At 42.7% G+C, this 23,358-nt stretch overlaps 1 protein-coding gene and 1 non-coding gene across 2 annotated transcripts; both read right to left on the minus strand.

Annotated features, from left to right (window-relative positions):
* Positions 1-5,604: 5,604 nt before the first annotated feature.
* Positions 5,605-22,685, minus strand: PPP1R8 (protein phosphatase 1 regulatory subunit 8). Its single transcript, XM_035345635.1, has 7 exons — positions 22,535-22,685; positions 16,540-16,600; positions 11,843-11,996; positions 10,991-11,211; positions 10,221-10,365; positions 9,027-9,091; positions 5,605-8,289 (listed from the first exon to the last, which is right to left on the minus strand). Exons 1-7 carry the CDS (start codon positions 22,594-22,596, stop codon positions 7,936-7,938), a joined length of 1,062 nt encoding a protein of 353 aa, XP_035201526.1. The 5' UTR covers positions 22,597-22,685; the 3' UTR covers positions 5,605-7,935.
* On the minus strand, positions 13,930-14,095 carry LOC118177845. Its single transcript, XR_004755937.1, has one exon.
* Positions 22,686-23,358: the final 673 nt, after the last annotated feature.

Below are 23,358 nucleotides of genomic sequence, written 5' to 3' on the forward strand. Positions count from 1 at the left end.
AGCATATAATAAGGGTGAGAATGGACAGTAAAGGTAACAGGGGAAGAGGAAGTTACTACAATCAGAGGAAGTTGCCACAATCTCCCTCTTGGTTAAGCTCACTGACAGTAAAGTGAATGCAATTGCTTTTTTTTTTTTTTTTTTTTTTTTTTTTTTTTTTTTTTTTTTTTTTCCCAACACCTACATCTTGGCCAGGATTTTGGTCATCAAGAAGCAACTGACACCTACATCCTAGTGAATGTTCTCTTCTGCATATGGAATAACTGAGACAAAATGGTTAAAAGGGAACAGAAAGATATGAAACATAACAGAAGGGCCCAGTGATATCAAAATAGGAACAACTGTTGGCTAGCAACTGCTAGCAGCCAGAGGGCTATTATCAGTTTCACATGCGGTTGATTTCTGCAAAGACAGGATGGACAGAAGCAGCCCTTATAAAAACTTTTTTTTTTTTTTTTTTTTTTTTTTTTTTCCCTGGAACTGCCTTTTTTTTTTCCACCCAAAAACCCACAAGGAAATGATGAGCACTCAGCAAACAAGTCATATAAATCACATGAAGTTTATGTGCTCCTAGGCTGATGACTAAGTACAACGAAGGAAGAGCAAATATGTATTGCACTTATAAGGCAAGGTTTTGGTAGTGAGGGCTGGGGGCTCTGTGAGAAGAGTCCAGAAGCTGCCCTGTGTTAGAAAAGAGCCAGTTCTAGAGGGCTCCAAAAGGGACCCAACTTCTGACCAGAACTGAGCCATGAGCTCTCTGGGAAGAAAGGGAAAAAAATGCTGTGCAACAGCAGCTGGGAGAGAGAGGACTGAGAAACTGAGATAGAAGGAATCCTGCTGACACCAAGGTTGGTGAAGAAGGAGCAGAAGGTGCTCCAGGCACTGGGGCAGAAGTTCCCGAGGCCCATGGTGGAGCAGGCTGTCCCCCTGCACCCATGGGGTACCACAGGGGAGCAGATCTCTACGCTGCAGCAGCTCATGGAGAGGAGCCCAGGCAGGAGCAGGGCGTCTAGGGGGGAGCTGCTGCCCACGGGGGACCCGTGCTGGAGCAGTTTGCTCCTGGGTAATGGACCCCATGGGACAGAGCCATGTGGGAGCAGTTCTTGAGCTGCTGCCTGTGGACAGCCCCCGCAGGATCAGTTCAGGAAGGATGGCATCCCGTGGGAGGAACCCCACATGGAGCAGGGGCAGAGAGTGACAGAGAAGGAGCAGCAGATTATGTGCAATGGACTAACTGCAACCCCCATTCACTTCTCCTCTGCACTGCTTCAGGGGAGGAGGTAGAAAAATTGAGATCAAAGTTGTGCCAGGGAAGGGGGGGATGGGAGGTGCTTTTATTTATTTTTTTCTTACTGCCTTACTCTGTTAACAATCGGCAATAAATGAACTTAATCTTCCCCAACCTGTCTGCTTAATATATGACAGTAATCCATGAGTGATCTCCATGTCCTTATCTCAACCAGTGAGTTGTTTTTTTTTTTTTTTTTTTTTTTTTCATTTTACTTTTTCCTCACCACCCTGCTTAGGAGGGGGAGCAAAGGAGCAGGTTGGTGGACACCTGGCCAAGGTCTATCAACCTCAGTGCTGCATGCAAAGGAGAGCTCTTTCTACAGCACGACAGCTTGTCTAAAACACCACGTAGTGTCATCTCCTGGCTGCTGAAGAAACATTCCTGTGGTTTATTTCAGCTTTCACTGAGCTCGATGGCAGATCTCACGTGCGGCATCCCACAAGAGCGTGCCTAGCCAGTCAGTGCAGTGCAGAGCTTTTTTGGCAGGAGACAGGTGGGCTTGATAAGGGACACCAAACCCATGGTTTTGTTTTCTCTGGTTGGGATAGGTTGATTGTATCCAAAGTCTTATATTTCTCTTAAAAGATTCAGAGCACTCTATAAGCTACTTGTCTGCTGCTTGCCTTGGGTTGTACTCAGCATCAGATGGAGGTGACAGTTCTGGGTGCTACTGGAAACCTGACTGGGCCTTTGGCAAATCCCTCAGCTGTGCAATGTTCTAAGTGACATTTTGGGATCTACACTGAACAGAAAGCCAGGTTCTCGAACCGCATGGGCAGTCCCTGCAAGCACAGGATATACTCCACCCCAGCATGTAGGGCTGCTAGCTGCTCTCCAAGTCCCTGCAGTAGATGCTCAAGGAGATGGAGTATCATCCTGTTGTGTCCCTTCTGTGCAAGTCCCTTCTGCTGGTGGATAGCTGGGAAAACACTGGTTTCCTATTCTCACACACAGGGTACCACATGACATCAGATAATTTACTACTTGTTATTTGTAGTCTTTAAAAGCCCACCTGGGCTTGCAACACACACTTTCTTACTCTGTCCATTTTAGTCATTAGCTTGACCTCTGGACAGTATTTGCAGGCTCAGGGAGGATGATTAGCTATCAGCACTTTTAATTGTACCTGCTGTACTTTGCATGCTCCTGTCCTGAGAGTTTAGTGTCCATTGTCTTTGTGTGGCTTGCCTGGAAGAAAGCAAAATGAAGCAGACACAGAAGTAGAGGCACTCAGAGACAGACAGATGATGTCTGTGCTGTATGGCAGAGGAAAGCTCCTGTGGAAAGCCAGGAGCAAGGCTTGGCCAGGTCAGCTTTAGGCCATGGATGGGAAATCACACTGCCATGAGCACCTACATAGACCAAAGTTGTCCACCTGCTCTGCTGGTGTCCACACTCAACTGGGGAAACCTAAAAATTGTCTAAAGAATTTCCTCACCTTGCAGGGCAGACAACTGGAGTTTCCACAGATTTTAGGCAGTTTCAAGTCATCCTGCCCTGCTTGTCATTCAAAGTCCTAGGCTTACTGTTGTTTGACTGCATCTGAAATCCTGAAGTTACAACAAGCAGGAGGTCAGAGCTCCTCAGACAGAAGCAGGAATTGAGATCCCACAAGCGGGGCTCAACAAAGACTAGCATAGGAGAAATGTTAAGTCAGCTGCTATGACCAAAGCAACAGTAGTCTGTTAGCCTGAAGTATCCTCACCTTGAAGGTTTGTAATGCTTTCCACAGTGGAGCACAAACCACCTCTGACCTGTCAAAAAGCAAGCAGTATCAGAGCTATGAGGTATCTGAGCTTAAGCAGTAGTTCTACTGAAGCAGGCAGTGGAATTTCTGGTTAAACAGGCCACTTGCAGGCTCTTCCTCATCTTCACCAAAGCCTGAAATCACTTTCAAAGTAACTGAGCACACTACTATGCCTATAGAAGAAAGGCTAATGGAGAATGAACTCCTGCAAACTCCTGAAACCACAAAGCCAGTACTTTCACAAAGACACTGGATAAGCAACTTGTTGTGCCTCCTTTCAGTAAGGACTTGCCCTGACATGATACAGGCATAAACATACTATTGCTCACCCACCAGGAAAAATGCTGCTGGTGCTCCTTGAGCCTCAACTCACTCCTCTTAGACACATCCAGAAGTAGATGAGGAGCCTCTGGCAGGAACTGACCCACTGCAGTCCAGAAATGAGTCAAAAGAGCCCCTGTGGCCAAGTACGGCCAGAGTTGACAGGTTAAGCCAGTACTACTGGCTATCTGGTTATCTTTGCAAGGCAGCAGTAAACAACTTCAAGCATGGCAGACGTATCAGAATAACCAGAGCAGTACTTGGAGCACACGTGTTATTTAAGACTTCCTTCTCCTCCTCTACCATGTTCTGCAAATGTGCCTGAAGTTGTCAGAATATGCCAGATGATATGCCAAGACATATAGCTATACACATCATGGAGGACAGCACAGATGTGGGCTCTTTAGCAGCTTCACTCCTTCTTACAGCTTCTCTGAAGAGGATGGCATTTCTGGGGGATTCATAAGAAGTAAAAGGCAACACCAAAGCAACCATCAAAACTGCTGGACAACTATTGTGGAAGATGCAGGACTTCGTGAAGGAGGTGGGGAAAAGCATCACAGTTGCAGTCTGATGCTCTAAGCTGTTGCCACTATGCCAGGTACCGCTTACTAGTTATGGGACTTTCAGGGGTAGCAGATGGTGACCCAAACCACCTGTTTATCCTGAACTGGCCACAATATTACTTCACCCTTTCCACCTTGCACTAACATTCCTGCCCACTACACAGTACAAGCAGCATAGTCTCAGTAGCACCACACAGCTTGTATTAATGAGCTTTTCCTAGTGTTGAGTAGAGGTTAAAGTGGTATTTTTTTCCTCTTTACTTGCCACTGCTAGATTAAAACAAACAGTTCTGAGTCCAGAGAATCTACAAATTATCTGACTGTATTAGTCTGCTTTTGAAAAACAAACTCTCAAGCACCATCTGACCATTTGAGACCAGTAACGGCCATTACACAGCCCCAGTTCTTTGGCTCGTCCTGAGCCACATCTTCCAGCCCATTCCTCTGCTGCAGTCCTTCCCAATTACACTGGCTGTTTCAAAGCACTTGGTGTAGTTGCATGAGCACGTACTTCAGCTGGAACACTCAACTACCTGTTCTGCAATGGAAGCTATTCCTACTCTCCTACAACGCCCCAGGGAGCGGTTATCTGCTCTCCAAGAACAGTCAGGAACTTCCTCACAGGGTCTAAAACACTGGTTATCTTCTTGCAAAGCACACTGTGAATAGATAGCTTTTGGAAGCTCATTACTAGCTCCTGGGATGGCTGCTGGGTGCTGCACTCTTGTTCTACTCTTCTCTCTCCTGGTTTTGAAATACAACCTTGTTACAATCTGACAAATGCTTCAAGGACAATGTTCCTGGAAAACACTCCCTTATTCTTTAGATCAATCATTTATTTAGCTGCAAACTTTTCTCCACTTCTTTACTTCCGTCTCTGCAGACTGCATTATAGAGAGTGCTTTAGATTATCATACAAGTTTCCTCCTTTTTAATACTCTTCTAGGAAATAAACTGCTAGCCACCCCAACACTTAAAAAGTCAGACCACAAAGCTAAATGCTTAACCTACACCAACTATTTCTACCTGTGGTAGATCAGCAGATTTCTTAATTTCTGTGAAGATCCATTCTGCTGTCAGACAAAAATGAAGACACAGCTCCTCCAGATGCTTAATATTGCTGTATTGAGAAGAAATACCAATCTATAGCCTAAATGTTACTAAATTCATTACAGCATAGGAACCCCTCTCAGTATTTCATGTCAGGAACCATCATTATCTTTAACCGAGTCCCAGTTTACTGTTAATACAGCTCTCCCCTGAAAGTTTAGGATGAGCTCCAGAGACACAGTGACAAAGGATGGCACACAGGCCAGAGGCAGCAAGCCAGGCAATGAGAAGAGTTAAGCTAGACTCTGAAACATAACTTTTGCAGAGAGGGGATTCTGCTAGAACCAGCTAAAACTCCACTCAGAAAATGCCTACTGTTGTTTCAAACCCACTGTTAAGTGGCACTGTTGTGTGCAAAGTGCAATGCACTGCAGCACAAGGCAGCAAAGCAGCAGGTCACAAGCAATGAAGCTGCAGTAGTTTTAGGAGCTGCAGCCTGAGCCAGCTATTCAGACCTTCAGTGACAGTTGCATTTTGCAATGGCAGAAATCCTTTAACAGGCCACAAGACAATGCACAGTATCTACTGCAGAAGTGCAGATTGGGAACGAACACGCTACACTCTCCAAACTGGCAAAATTTGCATTTAATTTACAACATAGTAAAGGTTACAGGTAAAAAGCTCAACAGAAAATGTGAAAAGGCCTATTACATATTACACAAGTGTACAAACTTCTGTACAAAGCCCCTGGATGTTATACTGTCTCCTCCTGTATTGGCCAGCTATGGCCTCTAAGCTCTGAAATAATGAGAGCTTGTAAAAACCCAGGGAGGAGAAGAGCTTTAAAAGCCAATTTTCAGTAAAGCTTCCCTTTTCAAGAAAGTTCTTGCAAAGAGCCACTTGCAAAACAAACAAACAAAAAACCCTACCACCCCCCACCCTCAAAAAAAAAAAAAAAAAAAAAAGACAACCTGTTCAACTTTTACTTGCTCTAACTAGTCTTACTGTAAAGATTTGCCTTCATAAAACTGACTGGCTGGAAAATGAAAACTACATCCTGTAAAGAAGCAAAACTAAAAATTAAAGTGAGAAAAGATTTTAAGAGAGTACAGAGTGTTTGAAAGGAACGTAACAGGACTGAGTCATTTTTAATAGAAACTATGCGCAGAGTGGCATAACTGTATCACGGGGAAGTTACCACATTCATTCATGTAATAGTTTGAGCTAGATATGAAGGCATGGAGAGGAACAAGCCAGTCTCTAAAGGCATCACTCTTGTGAATGGGGTAGCTACTAGCTCTTTTTTACCTCAATACCATGATAGAAGCAATCACTCTGCAGATGCAGAAGTTGCACTGATTTTGGAGCATCTGTTCAAAACAGGTCTAGTGCCTACAGCACAGCGGATGCACTATAAAACAGCACTGTTCCAGCAACCATCATATTTTCACAACTCTACATAGCCAAGTAGCTACAGTACTGTACACATTAATGAACAGCTGGATATATTACTGCCATTTTAGTGCACATTTCCTGGAGGATTCCCCCAAACAAAGGAATGTGACTATGTAGCTGAACTGCATTATGCAACGTAAAATAATGAAAATAAACTTAAGAAAGAAAGGGCTCTGGCCTTACCTTGTATAAAGTCACAGGGTCTGAATACGTTTGAATCAGGTTTTGTAATCTGGAACTGTGGATTTGATGGGGTAAAGCAATAGTCCAAATCGCATTTCTCATTTTATTCAGTGGGAGAAAATGATTAAGTAGTCAAAAAAAAAAAAGTAATGCCATGAAACCAACTTGTGTGCTTCTTTTATTCAAGGTGAGGCAGACCCTCTACTAGGAATTCATATTCTAGCTTTAGGTAGCACTTGATTCCTACCCACTGTTACTAGCAGCCAAAAACCAAAATAGTGTGTAGATTGCAGTTTTAGTTGTTACACTTATGAATCCTCTGACACTACTGATGGCTGCTCATTTGCATGTGTGCCTTTGTCACATCTCATATACTCAAAACTCACAAGTTCTGTTTGTAAATAAAAGCAAAATTATTTAAGTTAAAAGGGCCACCAAGTTTAAAAAAGTGTCTTCCTCTGTGTTAACTCCACCTTAAGTTATCTCTACTTTGTCTATGATTATTTGTACACTGTAGATAGTATCTATCCAACAGTCAAATGTACCTAGACTTGTCATGCCTGTATGCTGCCATTAGTACAAACACAAGCTCAGATCCATCCATGCATGTACCCCTTTATCCATCTACACGGCACTCCGTTGTGCAATACTGGACCCCACAACTCAGGAAGTCCATCTATTCCTTGTCTATCTCAACTCCAGATACTCATCAACTCATAGGATGTTGTAGAGTGTTAGGTGGAAATTAAAACAAGCTGCAGCCAAACTAGGAAAAAAAAAAAAAAAAAAAAGAATGCCCCACATTGGTAGGGTTTTGAAAAGTTAAAAATAAAAGCCAGCCGGTATTTTGCAAGTTTTAGAACTCAGACCAGTGGGATTTCTGAAAGGCCTGGCCCCACGAAAATTTACTTCTGATACAGCTGACCTGCTATAAGCAAGTCCAGCAGGAACAACATTACTCATAGTAAGCACGACACCTAAATACACTCATTTGCAGGGTCATGCCATAAATGATAATTAAATTGTGTGATTCTGCCCCTTCAACTTATGGATCAAAATTCAGAGTAAAGACCTTAGGGGACAGAGGCTAAGAAAAGGCTGCCAGATATTTTCGTTCAAAGGGAGATGGTAGCTATATTGTTTTGTTGTTGTTGTTTTTTCACAGATATAAAAATGTTTGAAGACAGATCTTTAAAGAATTATTTCACTTCTCCGATCTCCATATTAAATCTGGTTAGGACATTAAAATTTCAGAAGGACAATACTACACATAAACAGTTTGTGGAGCTCATAACTCCCACCCTCCCTCAACAAAACCTAACTCAGATCAGTAGGGAAGGGGTTGGCTTCTTGCCCGGCCATGCCTCCTTTGCATATTTCTTCTTCTTGGGCTCATTCACAGCTTCAGGATTAAAGACAGCAGGATTTGGAGCTGGGTTCATGTTAACTGTTGAGGGAACAACAGGAGTCAAGTCCACATCTGGGGCAAGATTGGGGTAGGGCATTGGCAGACCACCAATGAGTGCTGTCCCATGGACGCCATGTGATTGGGAACCCGCCTCATTGTGAGTTGGAGGTAAGCCACCATATAATCCTCCACTGTACGGAAAGTTTTGCATACGCCGTGATGCAGAATCATCTGTGGTCAGTGAGCCTGGATTGTCCAGTCGCTTTTTCTGTAGAGGAAAGTATTTAAAGAGTTATTCAAAATATACGAAACAAGCAAGCTACTTGAACTGGATGCCAATCCCATTTTCCTCCCAAAATGGACATCGACTAGCCACTTATAAATAAATTAAAGAAATAAGTGGAAGTTTGCATATCTTCCTAGAGTATTCAAATTAAATATTGTACTGACAACATACCTTGGGGGAAATCTTAACCCTGCTAGTTCTAGTAAACAACCTTATGAAATCTTTAGCATTTACACTGTTCAAACAAATAATCTCTCCTTTTTACTTTTTGTTTTCCATACTTCCCACAATTTTAACTGATGCCTAGAACTACCATACTGAATTTCTGGTAAGTGGTTCTTTTGGGGAGGAAAAAAAATGCCATTGATCCCATGTGTTAAAGGAAGGAGCTAAAGATGGACTTTAAGGAAGGTAGTCAAATTGCTTATATATATATAAATTTACACACACACACATTATAAATAAATATATATATTATAGATATATATTTATATATATATTATATAAATATATATTATATAAAATATATATTATATATTATATAAATTTACATATGTATACATATACATATATGTATGTATGTATATGTAAATTTGCAATACTTCTCCTTAACAATAAAATACTTCCCATGGTAGGACATCATGTTTCTAAGGTGTAATCCACACGTTGAGTTCATCAATGTAATAATGGTTCAAACAGAGTTGGAAGTTACTACGTACCTTAACAGGGACTACTGCTGTCTGGACCATGTTCCTGAAACGCCCAACAGAAGGGTCCACATCCTCTGTAAAGGCAAGAACAGTGCAGCTTTCAGTAACAACACAGAAAAAGATAAAAACATATGTCAAGTAAAGCAGCCTATATGAAGAATTGGTACATGGACCTTCTCTTCTAAAAGCCAACACTCTAGTAGCCCTCAGTAAACACAAGCATGCTTAAACTAAAAGGAACTAAGTGTATGGGTGGGGACACCTAGTGGCTTTGTCTCTAGGTGGGTTCATCAGTTATTCTATTAAGGAAAAACTTCCACTCAAGGAAAATGTAGAAGTGCTCTGAGGAAAGGGGATGGACAGTCTATGTACACTGCTCAGACAGAATGGAGTTCTGGGCTAAAAGCCGTGGCTGTACAAGGCACTATGCACGCTCAAAGGCACAAGAGATTGCCCTGCAAGACCTTGGGAGAATTCTGACTCTTTCAACGAACTCTGAAAATCAAACACCGGGATGTTCTGAGACCTAAAGTGCATAATGTTATGAAACAAAATGGTTATTCTGTGTGGTATGCCCTTCCAAATGAAAGTGACTTCAGACTGTACGTTAAGAGTTATTAAACTGCACTTAATAGGTATATTAGCCATATGAATTATCATTAATAGGAATGGCATTAATAGAAAATGGCTAAGGAAGAAAAGCAACTAATGAGGAATTGGATACATCTTCGGAATCATTCTTTTGGATTAGATATGCAGACAAGTAGCAAAAAACACTCAGCTTAAGTCAGATACTGAATTCATTAGGCAACACAAAGGGAAAGCATTAAGGGCCACATTGAAAAACAAACTATAAATTCAGTTCTGATTTAAATTATAGAGAAGGCAAATAATTTAAAACATCTCATGGGTCCAAAAGGATGAAAGTTTTTCAACATCTGATTAAAAACTGAACAATGATGCTGAGTGTGTTATCTGTATCCTGCAAAAAATCATGCACAGATTTTACAGGGGGATGAAAAAGGTAGAAGTCGCAGACATAAGTGGGACATGACTGCTTCTCTGAAATAGCAGAATATTCTAAAATACTCACTGTCAAATTTTTGTTCTCCTCATCTGTATACAGCCATGAGGAATCTCCATGTGAACACTTGAAAGAGGGCCTTTATAATCATGAACTAGAGAGTAAAGCCAACTACTTACCTGGATTAATGATTTCATCATCATCACTGAATGTCACTCTGGAATTCTTCCGTTTTCTCTTTGGTCTCTGAATATCCAAGTTGCCTTCCTCTATGGTTAGCGTGGAAATTCTTTTGTTGTGGGCTGTATTAAACTCTGTCAGGTTCTAATAAAAAAATTGAAGAAGAAACAGTTTAAGCGCCTAGTGTATGAAGTCTGTGTTAATCACTGGTTGTACCCACTGTAGGTTCAACTTTAGACTGCCAGGAAAGTGTTTCAGTGCTGGAACAGATAGCCCAAAACGGTTATGGAATCTTGTCTGTGAAGATATTCAAAACCCAACTGAGCAAGGTCTTCAGCAACCTGCTCTAGCTGACTCTGCTTGAACATAGGATTTGGACCAGATCCTCTGAATATCATGCAAACTGCTTTTCCACTCCACTGGCTAACTGTAGGAAGCAGGACTGCATTCACTGTTATTTGGCAACGGGGAACAGTGTGGGAAATCACCCCTGACCTAGGGCAATGCTAACTGGAGAGAGACAAGAGAGCTCTCTGCAACCTTTTGTGAAAAAATCATTGGAATAGCAGGATTAGGACACTGATTTTTGGAAGCAGCATGAAGACAGGCTTATTGCAGTAGAACGAGATGATTTGTGTATAGTCTGAAGTGTCTTCTGCCAGCAGGTATCTTGAAGAAGAAATTAAGAACCTGAACCAAGCAAACAAGTAGGGAATGCCATTCGTTTAGATGCTTATGCCATCTTGGTACAACGTAACATCATACTCACATCAAGTTCTGTCTCCTCTTCTGGCAGGCCCAGCAAACCCTTGAGCTCTTCATCTTCACCGCCCATTTTCTCATCTCCTTTAACTGCTGATGGCAGTGTCTGAGGCTTCTCTCGCAGAGTATATGCCCGCGTAGAAGCACCAAATGAAACTGTGGAGTCAATGGGTATCTGCTGGGGTTTGTGAGCTTCCAAACGGATATGACCCAAGAACGTGCCATGTGCTGAGAAGAACATCAGAATGGAAAAGAGTCTGTAAGTCATCTGCTTGAGCTCACAGTATTCAAGTTTATGACTCGAGATGTTCAGAAGTTGTACATGATGAATGTCATGAAATACAAGTCACTGAAATACTGCTGAAAACATTAGTTATTAGGTATGTTTTACGTGATGTCTCACAAACTAAGTTAACTTACATCAGCCCATAGAAAATCATGAAAATAAACATCATTTAGTTTCTGGATTCTTGCAGGTCTCAATGTACCATGTCTGGAATCATTCCCTCAGTATGTCAGGTTTTAGTTCTTGGGAAACTGCCCTCAGAACAGAAAGCTTCATTATAATTGCAAAATGAAGTTCAAGTCACTTTCTGCCTCTCTCTTGAAAGGAAGACTCCTCCTAAGAGTCTAGAAATACTGTTTTCAACACCAAGTGAAGCAGAGGTAATTTGACTGGAGCATGCATTCTATTGCTCCTAACCATTGCCAATCTTTCACTAGGATGCTAATTTAGATTACCGCCATCTAGTCACACAGTGTAAACAACAACAACAACAACGAAAAGGAGTGTCTTGTTCAAAGATGTTTAAGCACTGAAACATAGTACTTCTGTCTGGTTACACATCATGTTACTTACTGCTGTTTAGATCTATGAGGAAAACCCTCTTGAGATGTTTGTGATAGACCAAGGCAGCATGGACCCGAGAGCAAGACTGGTGGTCAATGGTAAAATCACACAGATCAGGATTTCTCCCAAAGAGATAGTATTTCTTCTCATCAATTATGAGTTTCTGAGGTAGAATATCAAACAGAAGAACATATTAGACTCCTGTAATCTTTTGGATCTTCCTGAAAAACTTCAAGACCATGAATAAAGAGAGCAAATTCAAAGAAAAGCATCAACACCTGATCAATGTTTCAGTTTTGCCTTACACTGTTCCATATAGAAACTCACGTCTTCTCTTTTAAAAATTGAGGCAGCTGAATATGGAAGATACCCTTCTTTAACAGCTAATGTAAGACACTCTGGAAGGAAGTATGAGTGTCTCGCTACAGAAGGTTCTCTCTCACATCCAATCCCAGTGATTTTTATGCGTCACTTGAGGCAGATGATCTCGGGCCTTGTTGAAGCCAGGAATCTATGCTAAATGATCTCTAGTTCAATACAGAACATCAAAACTATAAAATTTCAAAACAGAAATGGGCGTATAGATTTCAGACCTTTATTATAAAGATGTAAAACTAAAGATGTTCTGCCATATGAATCCATACTAGCCTATTCAAACAAAATATTAATTTTAAGCCTTTCTTCTTAAAGTTCATCCTAGTTCAAATCTCTTCTTCAAGCAAGATTTTGCATACTGTAGTATCAGTTATGTAAAACACCTAAGAAAACCAAAGGAACATGTTGACACTGTTCTATGGTGTGTACAGCATATTCCTACTAACATACTTTAATAAAAGGAACTCCTTAAACCTAAATGCTGAAGTACCTAAGCAGTGCGGCCGTCTTCCTCACTGCATTGCAAGAGCTTAATTTGACCTGTGATTCTTCCAGCTGCACAAGTCCAAAGCTGGCAATCCGTTAGGTATTTGTTAACAGGTGGTTTCTCCTGCTTTTCTGAAACATTTACCAAAGCTCACGCAATGTTTCAATAGCCTGATCAAGACATTAAACAGAACCAGTCCCAGGAAAGGCTCCTGAGGGACACCGCTCGTCACCAGCCTCCACCTGAGAAGCCACTGACCTGGGTGTGACCCAGGTCCCTGGGTGCGACCTTCAGGCCAACTCCTTGTCCACTCTGTGGTCCATCTATCAAATCCATCTCTCTCCAATCTGGAGATCAGGATGTCATGTGGGACTGTCAAAGGCATTACAGAAGTCCAGGTGGATGACGTTGGTCAGTCTTCTCTTGTCAACTGATGCAGTCACTCCATCACAGAAGGCCACCAGATTGCTCAGGCACGATTTACCCTTGGTAAAGCCACGCTGCCTGTCTCGGATCACCTCTTCGTGCTGCATGTGCCTTGACATTGCTTCCAGGAGGATCTTTTCCATGACCTTGCCAGGCACAGAGGTGGTGTTTACTGGTCTGTAATTCCCGGGGTCCTCTTTTCTACCCTTTTTAAAAATGGGAGCAACGCTTCCCTTTTTCCAGTCACCAGGGAGTTCTCCTGACTGCCAGGACTTTTCAAATGTAACAGAGAGAGGCTTGGCAACTACATCAGCCAATTCCTTCAGGACCCTGGGATGCATGGCTTCAGGGCCCAGAGACTTGTACTTGTTCAGTTTCATCAGGTGGTCTTGGACCCACTTTTTGCTTGCAGCGGGTGGGGCTTTGCTCCCCCAGCCCCCATCTACGGGTTCAAGGGGGCAAAAGACTTGGGAAACCTGACTGGCAGGGAAGACCGAGGCAAAGAAGTTGTTGAGTACCTCAGCCTTCTCCATGTCTGTTCCTACCAGTTTTCCCTTCTCATCCATCAGTGGGGGGAAACTCTCCTTGGCTTTCCTTTTCTGAGCAATGTACCTATAGAATCCCTTCCTGTTATTCTTTGCATCCCTTGCCAAGCTCAGTTCCATCTGTGGAACTTACACTCATTAAACAGTGTTTCAAGAGATTTTGCAAAGATTTAAACAAATTCATAAATTTGAAATGTTGCAACATATCACCAACAGCAAAAATCATTTTATTGCCTTTACTTCAGTATAACGTTTCTAACGATTTTTGTGCCTCTGAGCTATAACCCAGTGTCATCCTTTACACACTGAGCTTAAACACTTCATGGTTTGTTTTGATGTTGCACTTTTCAGACCCAGCAATCACAAAGTATACCTCAGACCTCTACACAAGACCTGGGATACAGATGGCTCGGTTAGTATCAAGTGCACAATAATCCACAAAGATTTAAGGATGTTTTTAGTTGGTTACTACTGCCTACCATGAAAGACAAAGAACAATAGAACTATTTACCACACATCCCAAACCAAAACCAGAAATAGATGCATCAGATCCAAATTATGCTCATCCGTTGAAGAGTTCCCACACATATACACAGTACAATATGTATAGTGCTGACTTAAGTTCTCGATTATGGCGATTACAAGAGACAATGTACACTTTAGCAGACAGAGTGCTAGAGGAAGCCAGATCCACATGCAGGTGCCTGTACCCAGTCAGCATTGCTATGGCACTCACCACATGGTACACACTATATGGCAGTCAAACTGTACCTCACTGAGATGCTTTGACACTGATAACCAACATCAGATACTCAGGAGATAAAATACAAACTCTACAGTCATTCCTTATCTCTGTGCTATCACATTTCCTACTGAATCTCACTCAGAGAACTTGGATAGCAGACTAGCAACAGCTGCTAACACTACACTTTGGTAACTTAAAGGAGTTTTTTGGCTGTTCCAAGAGAGTTGATGGCTGGAAAAAGGAATTTGGATGTCTGTTGTATCACTTTTTTTTTTTTTTTTCCCCAATACAGAAGGAGACACCAGGCTTACAAAGCCAACTTGGGCCTTCTGTAGATCCAAAAGCTTTGGTCAGCACAGCCTAACTACCCATCCTCAGATTCTGAGGACACCAGGACTGCCAGTTTATCAACACTGAATTTGTTTGCCCATTGTCAAAAGCAATGATGCATGCTCAGCATCCATATAGCGTTCTGTTGCCTTTTTTCATTCCCAACCAGGTCTCCCATGGTAGCCTTTATGGATTAATTTAGCAGAGAGCTCCATATTAACTCTTTCATCCTAAAGCTCTTCATTCTCCAAAATCCAAAAGAAACCTGCTAAGAAAAAGTCGGTCTCATAGACTAAGTCTCAAAGGTGGGAAGGCCGCATTATGTTTGGCCACCTGCCAGAAAACAAAACAAAACAAAACAAAAAACAAACCTAGGCTTTGCTCGCTGTATCTCATTACATGGCCTGAAAGAAAAAGTGGAAAACCTTCTGCCAAATACAACCCTTACCCCACTTTCTTTCCTTTGCAGAGCATATTACGTTCTCTTAATCAAATTTTAAAGAGGAAATCTCTCTGCTAGACAGCAGAAGGAACACTTGTTACTTTCCAATGCTCCTGTGGTAGCATACAGCACAAACCAGGAAAGACAAAGTTCACAGAATCATAGAATGGCTTGTGTTGGAAGGGACCTTAAAGATCATCTTAGCTCCAAGCCCCCTGCCATGGGCAGGGATGCCACCCACTAGATGAGGTTGGCCAAGGCCCCATGCAGCCCAGCCTAGAACACCTCCAGGGATGGGGTTCCATAAGTCCTTCTTCATCTACCATTGAGCTCTTAGTGTCCAAACTTCTGTTCATAAGAGTTGACTCAACTTTGTAAGCCTCTGTAGGCTTTTTCAGTCAACTGAAGGTTAGAAGTCTCTTGATGACTACAATAGGGTCACTGGCTTGCATCCTCTGTCACCAAAGGTATAAGCCCCCCCACCATCTTGTTTTAATTTATTGCTTTTGATTGAAAGATCTCCTTTTGAAAAATCTGAGTGTCAATCAGTACAACACCAATAATATGACTCAACCGAGTGAGCTAAGACAACACGAAATAGAGGAGAAAGATTCCTTTGCAGTAATGAAAATAGTTCACATCTGTGTTAATCACAACACCGTAGATCTAGAGCATGGGATGACAATCATGCTGTATTTCATGCTATAGGACAGGGCAAAAATCTTGTAAAATATGGGATGTCTTTTTAACCTTACTGTAAAACATCATAAAAGACTGAAATGACCAGATGAGTACCTCAAACAAGCAGCACAACACAAACTTTTATTATTAGTCTTTTCTATTTGAGATCTCTTTCCCCATGTCATTTGAGTTCCCACTCCTGAAATTCCTAAGACAATGTGCCTTCTGGCTCCAGTCTGACACTACCTATACAAGTATGTTGTAGGAAACAAAATGGCAACTTTAGCCCAAAATTAAGTTTGGAATCAATAAGGCTCTGCCAACTACTGAGTTCCCTCACAAATGTTTTATTTTTTCCTCTCTCACTATGACAGGGTTAGTATTCAGGGATCAAATTGTCATCGTTTGAAAGCTGAACACTGCAGTTTTGTATCCCTTCAAACACTGCATCTAATAGGAAGATAACTGATAAAAGCACTGCATAGGTAGAGACAGTACAGGCAAAGGAAAACACTTTCACTTCATTCAGAAGTCCCAGAACATAACAGTGATTTGAAAATAATGAACATCAGAGAGAAGGGAAATACTTTTAAGTGCAGAAAACGTTGGAAAATTTTCTACTGTTAGTGCCTATGATTATGATACACTGAACTCATACAACATCTACTTTCATACCTCAATGAGTTTGTCTCCTTTGACTACATCCAGATGTAAGCCAGGTGGAGGTTTTCCTGCCCTGGAAAACAAAGGAAGTTAAATATGGCATCAAAATATTTGGTAAAAGGTTTATCAGTATTAGAGCTAATACTGTATTAGATCTACTGACTAAACAAAAGGAAGCAGATTTATTTTGGGAAAAGGATGAAACTACCAAAGATTGTCTTTTTCCTCCCTGCAGATTCCTTCTGACTACAAACAAACCATGTATTTTTACAACATGATTTAAACTAACAGAACATGAAGCATTTCAAGCTTTACTTCTCCAGCCATAAAAATAGCTAATTTACAAAATTAACAGAGCACCTCCCAACAGGAAGACCCTAACAACTAGAGAAGAGGACAGAATGTACCTGTCCACTTAAGGGCCTGCTCAAGAGCTCAATTTTCTCATGCTACCTTCAAAGCAGTAGATCCTTTAGCTGTAGAGAGGAGCAGAAACATTTACCATGCTCACCTCTAGAAATGGTAATGACCAAAAGCCTAAAGGGGGCTTCATGCATATTAGTAACAATATAGAAAAATGTTGGCCAATGGCTTATGTTCTTCCACACTCATCCTATAATCAACCTTTCCTACCAACACAGGTAGCATGGAAGAGACCACAGCATTAGACGGCAAAGGGACACTTATCCTACAATTGTACAGTCTTTCTCCACCAAATTCTCAAACACAAACAGCTGATTTCCCCCATCCCTCTTGCTCTATCCCTCCTTACCCTGGGAAGCAGATTCTCCAGTCAGCTGTATTTCCACTTGGGCAAAGGGAGCACACAGGCACATAGGACTTGGCAACGCACAGCAAAGCAACACCAACACATTTATTTCTGAATATTAAGTTTCTGGCTTTTAGAGGTTCCTAACTTAGGCAGTTAGTTAGAGATCTGGGCAAACAGCACTGTATGAAGTTTAACAAGAGCAAGTGCTGGATCCTGCACCTGGAAAGGGGCAACCCTGGCTATATGTACACACTGAGGGATGAAAGACTGGAGAGAGCAGCCCCACAGAAAGGGACCTAGGGTTTCTGGTTGACCTAAGTTGAATCGGAGTCATCAGCATGCCCTGGCAGCCAAAAGAGCCAACCATACCCTGGGGTGCATCAGGCACAGCACTGCTAGCCGGTCGAAGGAAGGGATCCTACTGCTCTGCGCCGGTGCGGCCTCACTGCGTGCAGTACTGTGTGCAGTTCTGGGCACCACGATATAAGGACATAAAAACATTATAGGGCATCCAAAGAGTGCTACAAAGATGGTTAAGGGTCTAGAGGGCAAGACATATGAGAAGTGGCTGAGGTCCCTTGGTTTGTTCAGCCCAGAGCAGGCTGAGGGGAGGCCTCATGGTGGCCTGCAGCTCCCTCACCAGGGGAGCAGGGGGGCAGGCGCTGAGCTCTGCTCTCTGGGGACAGCGACAGGACCTGAGGGGACGGCATGGAGCTGGAACAGGGGAGGGTCAGGCTGGGTATCAGGAAACGGTTCTTCACTGAGAGAGTGATTGAGCACTGGCACAGGTTCCCCAGGGACATGGTCATGCCACTGAGCCTGCCGTGAGTTCAAGGAGCATTTGGACGATGCTCTGAGATAGGGTTTGATTTTTGGGTGGTCCTGTGTTGGACCAGGAGTGAGGCTCAATAATCTTGCTGGGCCCCTTCCACCTCAAGATATTCTGTGATTCTACCGTCTACCCTACACTTCTGTATTTTGTCTTATTTTTACTATTCTCATGTTCAAATTACACCAAGTTACACCAAAAGGACGGGTCAGTACCCTGACATCTTTATGTTGACTACGCTTGTCACCAGCCTTTCTGTATTAGAAACTAAACAATGTTATTTCTTCAGTTTCTTCACCTCATGCTCTAGAGGCACTGGTCTCTGTGTTATGCCAGGATGAGTCTGTGAGGGATTTGTATAGATGATCTCTGCCCTTGATGGCAAACCATCTATTGCAGAACCATACAGTAATGGAAAAAGTAGGTATGGACAGTCAAGAAGATGAAGACAAGCCTAGGCAGAGCTTAACCCTGGAAGGGGCAACAAAAAAATGAAACATTTCAGAAAAAGCAGACAAAGCCACTAATGCTTTGGGATGCGATGCTAGCTAAGAAATGCCAAATAATGGAACTGAGGTCAAACAAATGAGCTGACAGTAACTATTCAACAATGCCAGGGTTCAGCGTTGACATACCAGCAGGGTTACAACACCTATATCCAGCTGAAACTGAACAGCCTCACTGAAGCAAGTCCTATCCAGCCTAAAGAGAAATTTTGAGTTTTAGCTGTTAAGGACAGACAGGACAACTTTAATCTTATTGTGTTAATTTTAAATCAGGTCAATTATTTGATTTCTAAATGTGGACTCAGAAGCCTAATTTAGCCAATTCCTAAAATGTTGGCCTAGGTGACTACCATGCACACCATCATGCCCAACTTCAAGGACAAGGTAGAACTTCCAGAACTCTAGAGCACGTCCTCTCCAGAGATCTGTGTAAAATAACTGCCAAGAACACCCTGTTTTTAGCTCAGAGAACTGAAGAGATGCCACTGTTACATTTAAAATAATGTTTTAAAAGTATGTACATTCCAGAACAGGCCTGACACTCCAACTACTGGTTTGTCCAGACAATCTCTCCTTACTCTAGGAGAGATTCCTGATCCCAAATGCAGGTTAAACCAGGACAAAAGGAGAGATGGACAATAACTATTTAACTCATGATACTCACCTCAAAAGCGGGCCCAGATCATTTATATTTGATATAAACTACTGTTACTCATTAAAACTACCTCAGAAGGTATGCTAGTGTGTTAATAAAGCTAGGATATGTAATTGCTTTATAAGGATATTTTCTAATCTCATGATACAACTAAATTTAATGCACAAAAAGCATTATCAACATCTTTATAACAACTTTATTCCAATTTTAAAACATGTAGTCTATGTCTTTACTAATGCATATGGAAGAATTACAGTACATGCATAAGCAAGTACTTATGTAAGGAAATACAACATTCATTATTTTTAATCTGTCTTAAGCTAGTTCTGTTGTTGGAAAAAAAACAACTAGTTGGAAATAATACTTTTAAAAAATGTAAGAAAGAATAAGTATCTTATGAACTATGAAGAAGTAACCCATACGAGCATGAGAACTAATTCGAAGTCCAACCTTTAAGCCAATAAAACCTTTCAGTCTTTTCTGGAAACTGGATACTAAAACATTACCCATGTTAGGAGAGAACAGATAAACAATGGGAGCAGACCTCAAAAGCATGGCCAACAACTTAAAGACAAGAAAAAAAAACTATTTCTAATTATGTTTAAGATATATTTCTCATATGATGGGTGTTCATAGTCCCCATGGCAACTCCACTTGGAGGCAGAAAAATAAATAGATAGGTAAAGACTATGATTTTGATTTTAATGTAGATTAATTAGACTGAAAAGAACTCACTGCAGAAGAAGCTGCTCCTCACCACGAAGATCCCCTGTAACTCGATGGTTATTATCTCTTTCTGCTAAGATCTATGCTGCTACCTAGACAAAAGATTTTTCAATGCTCATGCGGCGTATGTATACACTGAGATTTTCTGGAAGTCAGAGCTTCAAATAATGATACCACTGCTCCAAGCCTGCTACTGCAAGCTATTTTCACTCTAAGAGAATCCTAGCTATGAAAGACCCATCACTTATTCAATGTCATATCCGTGTGCTCTTTGGTTTGCCCTGGAGGAAATAGCTACTTTCAAATTGTGAGAATCTGTAATGGAGTAGATGCCAGGGGAAGTCACATAAAGCTTTAACAATAAATATATTCTACTCTTTTCCCAGAAAAGAAAAATAAGCTGCAAGTAAATAAATCAAACAAGCTAGGAGAGCTCCTCCCTCCTAGTGGATGAGACAGTAGAATACCATAAGCCACAACTGCCTAATATTTTCCATTTTGAGTTGCCTGTACTTTTAACAGAAAACAAACGCGCTCGTACTGGTAGCTATCTGTATTGCTTTCCTGCTCCAGATTATTATTATTTTTAGGTTTATGAACCAACTTACCTGTTTCAAAACAAGTGTTAAACAAAACTTTAAGTTTTTTTCCACAAAAAGGAATCTTTCATTGACGTTAATTGTCACACCTTTGCATGACAATTTGAGTAAGATCAAACTGTATCAGGTATGCCTTTTAGTATCCTTGTGTAAACATACAGCTTGTACTAACTCAGTACCTAAAATATTACAATTTGCACACGTAAAATAGAGGTGTAAGAAAAATAAAGAGCTCCCTTAGAATGCACAAGGAGAACGTCCACATAGGAGCTTTGGTTTACCTGTGAAGTACTTTGGGAAATTATGACAAAAGAACATACAGATTGCAAAAAGTTAATCACCAAAAAGCTTGGAATTGTCAGAAAGAAACAGTCTGCAGTACCTGAACATGACCTCCTTTCTTCTGGGTGTGAAAACTCCAGCTTGGATCATATTCCTGACTCCCATCTCATTGCTTTAATATTCAGTGCAATGGATTGTGCTTCAAAAACAAGTAAGGTCAGCACCAGCACAATGAAGAAAGCTGTCTGTCTGTAAGACCCTGTCCTGTTTGTAGCGGAAGTCAGAAAGTATGTAGCTGAAGAGGCCCTCACATTTATAGCCTACACAGTCCTGCCCTCCAGATGGTATTTATTTAGGAATTCTTCTGCAATAGCTTGCAAGTAACTGAAACCAGGCATTAGCAAGCTATACTGTTCCAGCTGTTCAATCTATGGCTTTCAGAGGCAGAAATTGTTCAGATTTATCACCAAATATAATCCAAGTTGTGAACACTATTGTATAAAAACACTAAGAAAAAAAAACACAAAAGTATGATGTTTCAAATTTCAAGTTGAACATCCAGAATATGCTGATTTTTTTTTTATCTATCTCTATCACTATTTTACAGCCATCTTTCCTCATACAGATACTTGACATTGTACACATTCAGCATACTTTTTATTTAAGATTTAAATGGTTGTACTAACTGAAGCAGGCACTTAAAGAACATGTAAAAATTTGAGAGCACATTCACTAAGTATCCATGCAGTAAGCACTACCACCAAGCACCAAAAAGTAGGAGACCTGTAGTAAAATCCAGATGACTACACATTTAAAGACTGCAATCATGAACACGTATATGTGGCTAGCTCATACAAAAATATAAGCCCTTGAGTTTTCAGCTTTAATGTTGTGTCATTTTCTATGTGACTTAAACTAAAATTGCACACATCTCCTGAATAATCAGTGATGTGGCACCCGAAGGAGATGGCACAGCAGAGACCTATTATTAGTCATCTATCCAGAAGTGCTAAGCAAAACAAAGCCCCAGACAGCCTCACCTAAGGCCCTGTTTTTAACAGAAGGCCGGGCCTGATGATTGCCAGACGTCCCTTCCAACGGAGCCTTTCCTACGATTCTAAAATCAGCAAAATTCACGTTCCTAAGGCTGTGCCTCCAGCTCATTGCTTTCCCCTGACTTCTTAACACAATGCAAAAGAAAAAAAAACACAACAAAAAAACAGGCTGGTTTCATGCTGAGAGATGTCTTGTGCTGCACAAATAGCACACACCGCGAATGCCGTTCGAACCCTGGGGAGGAGGCACAGCACCCCCACAGTGCTCCCCGCACACCGCCCCAGCGCCCAGCCGCGGCGAGCCGCAGGTGAGGGGCGCTGACGGACGCACCCGCAGAGCTGCCCTGCCGGGACCGCTAACAGGCCCGAGGCGGCCGCCTTCTGCGGAACGAGGGAGCCCGGGCCCGGGCCGGCGGCCCCATCCCCACGCCCGTCAGCCGCCGGCCCGCGGCCCGGCCCGGCCCGCCCCGGGCTCCCCACACACGCCCGCGCCAGCCCCGGCCGCGGTGCCACTCCCCCGGCCCTGCCCGGCAGTCGCTCTGCGCCGCGGCCCCGCGCCGAGGTGCGGCCCCGGCCCGCTCACCAGCTGGGGCACTCGAAGAGCGAGAGGCCGCCACCGCCGGCCGAGTTCGCGTTCGCCGCCATTTTGCGTCTGCCCCATTCAGGCGGGCGGAGGCAGGCTGGGAAGCGGGAGGACCGGCGCGGGACGCGATCCCAGCCTGCCCCGCGCGGCGCCGCCGCAGCCCCCGGGGGCGGGGCCCCGAGCGGAGGCGGGAGCGGAGTGTGGGAGCGGAGGGAGCGGGCTGGGAGCCAGCAGCTGAGGGACGGCCTAGATTAAACGGCTTCGTAACGGGGCTCCAAAGCCTCGCTTTAACACGTGCAATAGCTTCTCACTTCTTAGCGACCCGCAGACAGAGGACAAAGCAGATGGCAGCTTGTAGTCACCGCGCACTTTGTTACCATTCCAAATAACTGGACTTGGAGGGATGAAAAGCAGGCTGCTCTGAAGCAGCAAGGAGCCACGACTCCCACAAGAGCTGCTCCTACAAGGGTCAAGCACCCAGAGCCCTACAGGAACAGCAGCTGCTACCACAAATTAGCTCATCCCTTCCTCAGCCCTCCGCACAGCACAAGCCACCCATGAGTCTGCCACACATAGCATCACCTTGCTCCTGCTGCAGAGATGCCCTTATTGCAACTTCTCCTGCTTATGACCATTTTTCAAGATTAATGTTCAAAATAGTTCCTGCATCAGCTACACAGCTAAGCTCCACAAAGCAAGGAGGACAAAGGAGTCAAGCAACTGCAGCAACCCCAAGTCCAGCAAGCTGGACTGGTGTTCTCAGGTCCCACTACCTGAAAGTGGCTGGAAGTAAGGCACCCAGGCTCGCTTTAAAGCAGGTGGAG

This window comes from Oxyura jamaicensis, chromosome 23 (genome assembly GCF_011077185.1).
Source record: "Oxyura jamaicensis isolate SHBP4307 breed ruddy duck chromosome 23, BPBGC_Ojam_1.0, whole genome shotgun sequence".
Lineage (NCBI taxonomy): Eukaryota > Metazoa > Chordata > Aves > Anseriformes > Anatidae > Oxyura > Oxyura jamaicensis.